The sequence below is a fragment of the Medicago sativa genome, chromosome 7 (assembly GCF_051527215.1).
Source record: "Medicago sativa cultivar Bolivia chromosome 7, Bolivia_mono, whole genome shotgun sequence".
Taxonomy (NCBI): domain Eukaryota; kingdom Viridiplantae; phylum Streptophyta; class Magnoliopsida; order Fabales; family Fabaceae; genus Medicago; species Medicago sativa.
In genome coordinates, this window is record NC_140755.1 from 69,189,126 (window position 1) to 69,199,874 (window position 10,749).

The following is a 10,749-nucleotide window of genomic DNA, read 5'->3' on the forward strand; positions in this document are numbered from 1 at the left end:
AGCATAATATAAATAGTAATTTCCAACCAAAAGAAAACCGAAAAGAGTTGAAATTTCTATTTTAATTTTCTAATTTCTAAATCTAGCTAACTTACATATGGAATAAATTTCCAAATCTAGCTAACTTACATTTGGAAGAAATTGAATGACAAAAATGAGAAGGTACATAATTTAAAAGATTTCTCAAAAAACACAGAAGAACAAATGGGCATACATGAAAAATTCAAGAGGAAGAAAGAAGAAAGAAAGAAAATTGTCCATGCAACTAAAAGTTACTATCAAAAAGGAAAGGAGAAGTTGAAAATTGAAAAAAAAAACAATATATAAGGAAGCTATCATGTCCCACTCAATATTGGAACAACTTGCACAAATTATAGAGGTAGATTAAAGCTTGTGTAAAGAAGAAGAACAAAATTGTTGGACTTTATTTTTGTCATAGAGAAGGGCATTTTGGTCCATAATTTAAATAAACAAGCTTAAACTCCAAACGTGATTAGTGTGATCCTTACATTCTTATTTGGTAGATCTTTGTGTACATTCAATTTATGTACATGATTCCACCTTTTAAATAAAAAAACAAGAGAAAAATTCAAGATTAAGAGGAGTATAATTTACACAAGCATCTTAATGAGTTGATATAATGTCACCAACCGTACAAAATTCTACACTTGACAACTTTTTTTAAAAAAATCCATATAATTACACTTTAAAATATTGCATTCTTAATACTTAAGCAAATTAAAAAATTTAAAACGAATTATTTTATACTTTAACTCATATTGTCACTTATATGAATCATGATATATCCACTACAAATACTACAAAATGATTCATTCAAATTATGGACATTAGATTTATAATGTTTGTGAGCCATACCCTTGTTGGTCATGTATATTAAAAAGTAGTAGCAAAAAGTAGAATTTTGTATAACAATCATTTCTGACAAACATATACTAGATGAAATGAAAAGATCTATGGAATATTCAACATGTCATAGTATATATATTTCCCACATGATAAATATTCTACATGATGTAACCCTTTCAACTCATTCTTACCCTCTAGTATCTTTTTTGACATTTTTTTAGTCATGACCAAAACATACTATGCTTTAACTTCACTCCTACTCAAAAATGCATAAAACCTTACCTCTCTAAACCTTTTTTTGTACAATGTCTTCATCATTCTGTTACATTGTGTCCACTAATTCATTCTAATTCCTTCTCACTATTAAGCTTATTCTTTCACTCCTTTCCTCATGATCCCTTCTGGAATAATGAAAATTCATAGAGGAAAAATGCCTTTTCCTATCATTATCATCTCTATTTGTATTCTTGTCTTCATGGCTGTTTTGTATGCAGAGAGACTCAGTTTTCTTTCTTCTAAGTCCATTTTCAAGTTCAAACCTTGTCCTAGAAAGAACTCCAAACCAAAATCGAGTAAGTCTAGCTTCACAAATGCCACAACTATATCCTCATTTTCGCATGCTACTTGACTCTAAAGGCACGTTTGTTACAACTTTTTTCTAAAAATAATTTTTAAAAGTTCTCGTTTGTTTGTTACGGGTTTTTTAAAATGAGAACTTTTAAAAATAAATCTAAAAACTGCTTCGAATGAAAAGTTGGTTTTAGTAAAAGACAAAGCAGCTTCTTCTTTTCTTAAAAATCTCTGAATTATTGAATGTCAAATCACATTTTTACGGTCCGTGACGGGGCCCTAAATTTCTGATGCAATGATGTCTCTCATATATTGTGATTGTCCTAACAGATGATAAGAAAGTTGATGAGGAGATTGTAAATGCAACATGGATTGATGACAGGTTTGATTTTGACTCAGAAGAATGCAACATTGCCAATGGAAAATGGGTTTTCAACCAATCAATAAAGCCAATCTACACTGACATAACTTGTCCATATATAGAAAGACAATTTTCTTGTATAAAAAATGGTAGAACAGATTCTGATTATCAACATTGGGAGTGGCAGCCAGAAGATTGCACCTTGCCAAGGTAAGTTCCACACTCCAAACATGTTAATTGTGATTCCAAAATTTTCACTTTTTGACATTATAAATATAGATATGTTTGTTTAGCTTATGTAAGTGTATTAAACAATGAATACATTTTTATGTAGTTTCAATCCAGTGTTAGCACTCAAAAAACTTCAAGGGAAAAGACTACTATTTGTAGGGGATTCACTTCAAAGAAATCAATGGGAATCTTTTGTATGTTTGGTAGAATGGATCATACCTCAAAATCAAAAATCTATGAAAAGAGGGGTTGTTCATTCAGTCTTCAAAGTCAAGGTATTGATGCATACTCAATAATCTATTAACTTCATCCGGGGCTCTATGAAAACATTTGTTATAAAAATAACTTATACATAAGCAGTAACATAATAAACACTTAATTTAGCCGTTTATCCAAACAAGGCTTAAACAAATTCAATAAAAGTTATTACTTTAAGGAAATCTTCTGAACAAAACATAGTACTAATATAGATACTTGGATGTGTTGTAACAGGAATACAATGCTACCATAGAATTCTACTGGGCCCCATATCTGGTTGAGTCTAACACTGACATACATTTCATTGGAGATACAAAGAAAAGGATAATAAAAGTGGATGCTATCAAAGAGAGAGCAAAAAATTGGACAGGAGTGGATATTCTTGTTTTCAATACCTATGTATGGTGGATGAGTGGTTCTAGGATTAAATCATTGTAAGCTTTCTTAAATCATTAAATATCATTTGTTGTTCATGATCAATATCATTATTTTAAATTGCGGTTACACTGCAAACCCCTATAGTGAAATATGAAAGAAGTTGTCGATGCAGCCACAATTACGGTTGTGACGCTGTTGTGGACACCTCTAAAGTTGCTATATTGTGGCTGCAATTGCGATTGTGAACCGCAATTTAAAACCATGATGAACATTCAACAATGACTTACATCATTGTTCTTTATACTCTTAAACCAAAAGGATGAAAATGGTTTCTAACATCTTGTTTATGAATTTTAGATGGGGTTCATTTAGCAATGGATTTGAAGGTTATGAAGAATTTGATACACCAGTAGCATACAAATTAGCTTTGAAGACTTGGGCTAATTGGGTTGACTCAACTATCAATCCAAACAAAACAAGGGTCTTCTTCACTACAATGTCACCTACACACACAAGGTCTTTCTCTCTTATAAGTATTTTCTTGGCTTAAATAACTTTTTTATCCTTATAATATACACTTAATTTAGTTTTAGTCTTACAAATATCAACCTTTGTTTTAGATCTTTTATTGTTTTGCCTTTTAGTCATTGCAATATTTAGTCTATATTTTTGTGATGAGTAGGAATCGTACTCGGTACCTCTGAGATTTATAAAACTCACATGCATTGCGCACCAATCACTTGCATTAGACCCAATGAAAGCGATAAAAGTTTTTCTTTTAACAATGTTGGTCCTTGTAGAAAATTGCTTACAAGGACTAAAAGCAATTATAATGTATTTATAGAGACTACGAAATTACTTAATCCTTCTTTGTTGTATTATTATATATGAAGCACGGACATTTCTCGGATTAGGCGCGCGTGTCCGACACTGACACATATAATTACACTGAATTATGTTATTTTCTCAAATTATTAGCGGTGTCGACGTGTCAGTGTCCGTGTCGTGTCCGGTGTCCGTGTCCGTATATATGCATCATAGATTATTATACACCTAGAGATTTGTTGAGCACTATGAATAGCATGCTCAAGATTCTAACAACTCAAATATTTCATTTACCAGAAGTCAAGATTGGGGCAACATGAAAGATGAGAAATGCTTCAATGAGACAAAGCCAGTGAGAAAAAAGAAGCATTGGGGAACTGGTTCTGATAAACGTATAATGAGTGTGGTAGCAAAAGTTGTGAAGAAAATGAAAGTTCCAGTGACATTCATCAACGTAACACAAATATCAGAATATAGAATTGATGGTCATTCTTCAGTGTATACTGAAAATGGAGGGAAATTGTTAAGTGAAGAAGAGAGGACAAATCCACAAAATGCAGATTGCATACATTGGTGTTTGCCTGGTGTTCCAGATACATGGAATCAAATATTTTTGGCAATGTTATAACAAAATATCTTGCACAAAAATCTTTTGTTGTTTTGATTTTATTTTTATTTTTTTTCTTTTGTGACATGAAGATGTTCACTATTTTACTTGTGTACATTCATTTTTCAATACTATTTGTGTGATATATCTAACAAATTTTTACTTGCAAAATCAAAGGGTTAATTTTGCTCGCTTCTGTAGAAGAAGTTGATTCTTTTTTATGAGTTTCATCTATTAACGTTTAATAAACGTCATTTATTATTTATTAGCATGAAATGTCATGTAAACAAGTAGTTTGACTCATGAAATGTCAAATGAATTTCAGTTAAGAATGAATTGTTCGAAAGAATTCGAATTTGAATTTTAATTCAAACGATTTTTTGTAAGATTTTAGTTAAAGGAAAAAATATCATGTAGCCTATAAAGAGTACATGAAGAAGATTTACATGAAAAAGATTTGGAGTTGTGTGCTTTTTGGATTCTTAATGGCGTGTGCACGAAGGAAAAAAAATGATGGGTCAAGATTCGTGCACATATGAGCCTATATACAAAAGGTGTTCAATTTAATAAAGCTTTTGATTTTTTTTTTAAGGGAATAAAGCTTTTGGATAGGAACATACTAACCTAACATTAAATATATATTAGGTGTCACTTTGGATGGTTTTATTTTATATAATTTTTACAAACCACAAAAAATTATATGATTTTTCTTATGCTTAATAGCAGTTTTAGCCCCTAACTTTCCCAAAGTTGCAATTTTGACCCCTTAAAAAAAACTACAAAACCGCCCATAAGTTTTGCACATGTGACTGCTTGGAGTGAATGTTATGTGCATCGTAGTGCTTTGATTAATTCAGAAAAAAATAGAATCAGTGAGAAATCATGAAGGAAACTTAAGTTTTGGTTTTTATAGAACTGCTGGTTGGTCGAATGTGTTACATGTAGAGATCCAAACTCTTTTAATTAGTTTCAAGTTATGTTGGCAAGCTGGATTTAAAAAGGAGATTTGTAATTAGGATTCCTTTTGTGCATTTCAACTAGTGAGTATGAGAACACATCGATGTCATTATTATGCTAATATATTAGAAATTATCAGAGATTATATGGAGATAGATTAGTTTTGATGCGTACTCTTCGAGAATTGAATGTTTGTGTTGATAACATTATTGTAAAGAAGATGAGAGCTAACCATTTTGACCCTTTAATTATGGTTAACAAGTCTCCTTCTAATTTATCGTCGACGCTTCTAACGAATGTTCAAGGAGTATCCTTCCTTAGTTTTTTGGTTTAGTTCTTTTTCCTTTTTCTTATTTTTTGAGAGCTTTTCCTTCTTTCTTATGTAACCAAAAAACACTATCGGTTTAGTTCTCTTTCTTATCCTTCCTTTCCTGGAACATTGGTAGCATTCTTCAAAATTTTATGGTATTGAACAACTTTTTTGTCTTATTTAATTATAGTAGCAAAAAAACTTATTTTAATATTTTAAATAACTTGTATTTAAGATAAAAAAAAAAAAATTACTATGTTTTAGTTTAGCAATGACAAAAATTTAAGTTTTTGTCTTATCTTTTATTGTCAAATGATCAAGTCCCTACATTCGAACATGGTACAACTCCTCTTTAAAGAGATGAACTTTTAAAGGAGAAAGAAAATGCTGTTCTGTGACTGAAACAAAGTCAAAGAGAAACTCTTTCATTTCTTGCGGATGGGTTCGTAAGACGCAACAAATTACGCAATTACAATTCTACCCCCAATAACCCTCGCACGTGTCACTGTTTTCTCATATATAAACGAAACTAAACGCTTTCGTCTCGCAATTGAATGCGATTTTTCGATTCCAGAGACATCTTCAATCTTCCCTAACATCACAATCCATCAAGGTTTGCAATTTCTTCCCATGATTTTGATTTTTTTTTCAATTATCAGCTCTGATTTTTTGTTACTGAAAAAACCCTAGTTTTTTTATTGCTCTGTTCGATTTTTCCCCAAAAAAACATAGTACGAGATAATTAGAGGTGAATTGTTATATGGGTTGTTGATAAATTCATGAAAAGATTGAATTTTTGGCTTTAAAGTTTTATTTTTTAATTTATTTAATTTTGAATTTTGGAATCTTATGCAGTTTGAAGTTGAGGAAAAAACATGGCTGGAGGCAATTTTTTGCATAGGGTTATCTCTTACTTTGTCAATGAAGTGGTTGTCAATGGTCTTGCCAATAGGTGATTTTTTTTTTTTCTTTCAAAATTTTAGTTTTTGATTTATGCATGTGATTTTTGAGATTGTGATTGTAAGGTTGTTCCAGTTATATGATTGTTTCAATTGAGAGAGAGGGAGAGAGATAGAGAGAGCCTCCGATTTCTTAGATTTTGGTGGAGTTTGAGAGTTTTTCTGTTTAATGATGTTTGTTTTGACTATGCTGATTTTTGCGAACCTCGTTAGATTCACATGATCGTGTTTTGATTAGAAGAAACATCAGTAGTTGATGATTGGTGTGAAAAATGGAAATCTCAAGTTAACCATAACGTTCACCTTAATTTTGAAATACATTTTTTAATTACAGAATTAGGATAGTTAATTACATGCTAAGACACTGTCATGTGGTGGTTTGTGGCTGCCACAGCTTATGCATTGCACCACTATTGCAACCAATATAATTATTAATACAGCAGAGGGGTAAAACTAAAACCTATGTTGCATAGGTACGGGTATGGTACCTGGTAAGATACGGGTATCGGTATGAGAATACGGCAATTTTAGAAAAATTAAGGTACACGGGTACGTTAATAGAATCATAAGTTTTATTATAAGATAACATGAAATAGTTAAATTCTTCAATTCACAACAAAAAAATCACAATAGAAGTTTATAAAGTCGAAATTTAGAGCTAGTTACAATAACTAAGAAACTCAAATGCACAAATAACATTATATTGTCATATTAATATATAAGAAAATGCTGTGAATTTCACTAAAAATACAATAATGAGCAGAAATGAAGTACCACGAGTACCGTACGCGTACCCGGTACGGGTTCTTCATCGTTATACAACTACCCATGCTTTAGAGACTAAAACCCATATTCCCCCAAGGATTTGAAATCATATCCTTGTTCCTACTTCCTAGCTATACAAAGATAACAACCACCTTTACTTTGAACCTGTTGAATCAACCCCCAACCACTTCTCGCAAGTCTTGCGTCTGGCCAAGCCTCGTGTTTGTCGTCAGCAGACCCTCCGCTGGCTGGCAACCCGTGCTGATGTGTTTCACCCACTTTCTGTTAATACGTGTATGCTGAGCTGCCGTGTTCTGAATTTTGATTCATGCCTCTGTTGGATGCTCTGTTATTTTTTTTTTTCCCCTGTGACTGTTATAGGTATCAATCTTAGGTAATGGTATTGGATTTTTATTTAGTTGACTATATGTTACATATTTCTCGCAATTAAAGTGATCTAGTCATTATTGATAAGTTTATAGGTTTTGTGATAAATGAACTAGTTCATAGCAACAAAAGTCAAGTAAAAATGATTTTAAGCCTGTAAGGCTTAAAGAAACTGAACATTCAAAACCAAGTTAGAAATCAGAACACACATAGGAAAGCATAGGTGAGAAGAGAAAAAAGACAACAGAAAGAAGTTGGATATCTTATTATGGGTGTTAGGGACCAGAATTTAAGAACAACAATAACACATAATTTGTAAGAGAGCATTGTATTATTAATGAAAAATAGCTGAACACTAGGGAAATATGACTTCCTTAATGACACAGAGCAATGCTCCTTGAGAGAACTTATTACCCTGTTCCCACAACAGATTTTACAAGTTTCTAGAATGATTCCTCTCCTAAACATTCCTATATAACTCTCTTTCAGTCATGTGCTGCTCAATTTGGTTATGCCCCTTGCCACCTCATCACGCTCCTTCTTTTTCATATTCTTCCTTATGCAAACCTTCCACACATCCGGGCCTACATTTGAACCCATATTAGGACCTCTGGCTTACAAGTAGATGGGTTCAAAAGAATGAATCTGATTGGTTCTGTGGCCAGCAGACTGCAGAGGCAGAAGGGCATGGCAATTGGCGAACACTCACATCCTTCCTTCTTATCTTGTGCACTCTCAATATTAGAGAGTTGACTGTTGAGACATTCTTTTGCAGTGATCCATGAAAATAATTGTTACAAAGACATACTTTTGATTCTTAATAAGCATAGACTCTAATCTGTGAGAGCATAGACAATAATAGGTTCTTTCCAATTTTCATTGTGCTTTGAAGACCAAATTAGAGTAGTTTAGGCTCTAAACTAGGATACAACTAAGCCTTATCCTACTAGGTGGAATAGGCTTTATGGATCAAAAGATACAATATTTTCTATTTTAAGATAGGACGTTTTTCTCTTAATGGATTGACTTCTAGTTTCTTTTTGTCTCCCTCTATCTCTAACTATTGGACTATCCTTCATATGATCAACCGTCTTTGCATCTGGTTCTATGGGTATTCTAATCACATGTCCGAACCACCTAAGATGGCACTTTACAGTTTTTGCTACAATAGGAGCTACCCAATTTTCTCCCTAATAATTGTATTTATGATCATATCTTATCTTGTATAACCATTCATCCCATGTAAAATTCTCATCTTTGCAACTCTAAGTTCACATTCTTATTGGCTATTAAGGTGCTCATGGGCCAAGTTTTCCTGCTTTTGAATTATCTAAGGAAATTTAAAAGAAATTCATTTTATGTTTTTATTGCATTGTCCTTGTGTGCTTATTACCATCACTTCTCGTGTTAACGTTTCATTGTGGTTTCGCAGCCCTGCATTTCAAAGGTTTGCAGTGAGGACATCAAAGAATATGGAAGAAATTTCAAAAAAGGGTAATAATTGCAAAATGATTTCGTTTTATTGACCATGTGAACAAATCGGTTTGACTTTTGTTTTATTCTGGCAGCTATTCAAACGCAGAAAGAGTTAGCTGAGCAGCTGAAGGACCTTCCGAAAAAAATGGAGGTAATACATTTTATGAGAACATTCAATAATCAGCTATTGATAACGCATTGTTCGTCTTTTAACTTTTTTTCTTTTGCTCTTCTAGTCTTTCAAGAACCAGCAGTGATTCTTTTCATTTGTGGCTGCTTTGCTGAAGGGAGATAATAAAGCTCGAGTCTCTTTTCAAAGATGTTGATGAAGAATATGTAAAAACAAAAATGTAGTTGATTTTGGTTTTTACATAATGAGATGGGATGTAATGGCTCTTTCAGTTTGTTTAGTGAACCAAAGACAAGATTAGAATACTAATTATAGTTTATAATTCCGTTTTACAAAATATCATTCCGTTTCATTTCTATTTTAAATTATTCGTGGAGGGTTAATTATATTTCACCATCTTATCATTGTAGAACATGTAAAATTTACTGCTTCAAAAAAAAAAAGTAATAAGAGTAAAATTTACTACACTATTGAGCCACAAGGTAATGTTTTATTTGAGATCTAGCCACAAGTGTACTATTTTTTTTTTTATCAATAAGGATATGGGAAAAATTAAAAAGAAGAGAGAAAAAGTAAAAGGTGGAAAAACTGAGTTCCCCTAACATCAGTTAAATAGCAGCTCGAGAGATGAGATGGGCAAGTTGGAATGATCATGAGCTCATGAAAGAATGATATATCCAATAAAACAAACTAATATTTATTAGTGTTTCCTTTACGCAGAGTATGAACAAACACAACATTTTAATCTCTTGACGTAAAAGAACGACTATTATTAACAAGAGGAACATAAGAGTAAATAGGTGAGACTCCCTCTTTAATAAAAGTCGTAAGTTCTTCGAGAATCTGATTCGTAAATGGTGTCTCTAAATTTATGATCTCAAAATAATTTGCAAATCAACACGATAAAGCTCAACATTAATATGAGTAGTATTCTCTCCGTTTTAAAATGAGTGTCGCTTTAGGCTTTGACACGCAGATTAAGAAATGGAATGAAATAATCATTGGATATAACGCTTTTACTAAACTGCCCTTACTTTAGAAGAAAAAGATAAAATTAAAGTTGCATTGAAAATTGTGTGAGATAAAAGTTGGGGTATTTATTGAAGGTAAAGTTGGAAGAAAAAAATTAAAGTTGTATTGAAAACGTAAAATGACATTCATTTTGAAACAATTTTTTTTGGCTAAAGTGACACTCATTTTGAAACGGAGGGAGTATAATCATATTATTTTGCAAAATGATCCAACCATCAATTGAATTCGCGATAAGATCATCAAAGTCTAACCTTCCATGGACGTAAATTTGGATAATAGATTATCGCTCTTTTTTTAGGCTCATATAAATAACCAACATATATCAATTTTGTGAAGGTGTTTAAAAATATGTTTCTTGCAAAATCAGTGATCCAACCACCAACTGAACTTCTAATAAGGCCCTCAAGATCTAACATTCTAATGGAGACTAAATAAAGTCTATTTTGATAATAGAGTACTGCTCTTTTCTTAAGGCTTGTACAAATAACCAATATATATAAATTTATGGGTTAAATATATTTTTGATCCCTATAAACATGTTAACATTTCATTTTAGTCCCTCTAAAAAATTTCTTCAACTTTTAGTTTTTCAAAAGTTTTTCATCTTCACTTTTAGTCTCTCATTTAAAGTAAACT

At 31.9% G+C, this 10,749-nt stretch overlaps 2 protein-coding genes across 2 annotated transcripts; both read left to right on the forward strand.

Annotated features, from left to right (window-relative positions):
• The first annotated feature begins 1,167 nt into the window (after positions 1–1,167).
• On the forward strand, positions 1,168–4,268 carry LOC146908039 (protein trichome birefringence-like 3). Its single transcript, XM_085726752.1, has 6 exons — positions 1,168–1,439; positions 1,768–2,008; positions 2,133–2,304; positions 2,522–2,721; positions 3,023–3,181; positions 3,788–4,268. Exons 1-6 carry the CDS (start codon positions 1,259–1,261, stop codon positions 4,116–4,118), a joined length of 1,284 nt encoding a protein of 427 aa, XP_085582878.1. The 5' UTR covers positions 1,168–1,258; the 3' UTR covers positions 4,119–4,268.
• Positions 4,269–5,912: 1,644 nt separating this feature from the next.
• Positions 5,913–9,418, forward strand: LOC146908040 (UvrABC system C protein). Its single transcript, XM_085726753.1, has 5 exons — positions 5,913–5,977; positions 6,220–6,316; positions 8,908–8,969; positions 9,044–9,102; positions 9,188–9,418. Exons 2-5 carry the CDS (start codon positions 6,240–6,242, stop codon positions 9,206–9,208), a joined length of 219 nt encoding a protein of 72 aa, XP_085582879.1. The 5' UTR covers positions 5,913–5,977; positions 6,220–6,239; the 3' UTR covers positions 9,209–9,418.
• Positions 9,419–10,749: the final 1,331 nt, after the last annotated feature.

Excerpts from the sequence above, each read along its gene's own strand:
- LOC146908039 (XM_085726752.1), top strand. The coding sequence starts at position 1,259 with ATGATCCCTTCTGGAATAATGAAAATTCATAGAGGAAAAATGCCTTTT. Across the intron at positions 1,440-1,767 it reads GAACTCCAAACCAAAATCGA|ATGATAAGAAAGTTGATGAG; the intron begins GTAAGTCTAGCT and ends TTGTCCTAACAG. Across the intron at positions 2,722-3,022 it reads GGTTCTAGGATTAAATCATT|ATGGGGTTCATTTAGCAATG; the intron begins GTAAGCTTTCTT and ends TATGAATTTTAG.
- LOC146908040 (XM_085726753.1), top strand. The coding sequence starts at position 6,240 with ATGGCTGGAGGCAATTTTTTGCATAGGGTTATCTCTTACTTTGTCAAT. Across the intron at positions 6,317-8,907 it reads GTCAATGGTCTTGCCAATAG|CCCTGCATTTCAAAGGTTTG; the intron begins GTGATTTTTTTT and ends GTGGTTTCGCAG. Across the intron at positions 8,970-9,043 it reads GGAAGAAATTTCAAAAAAGG|CTATTCAAACGCAGAAAGAG; the intron begins GTAATAATTGCA and ends TTATTCTGGCAG.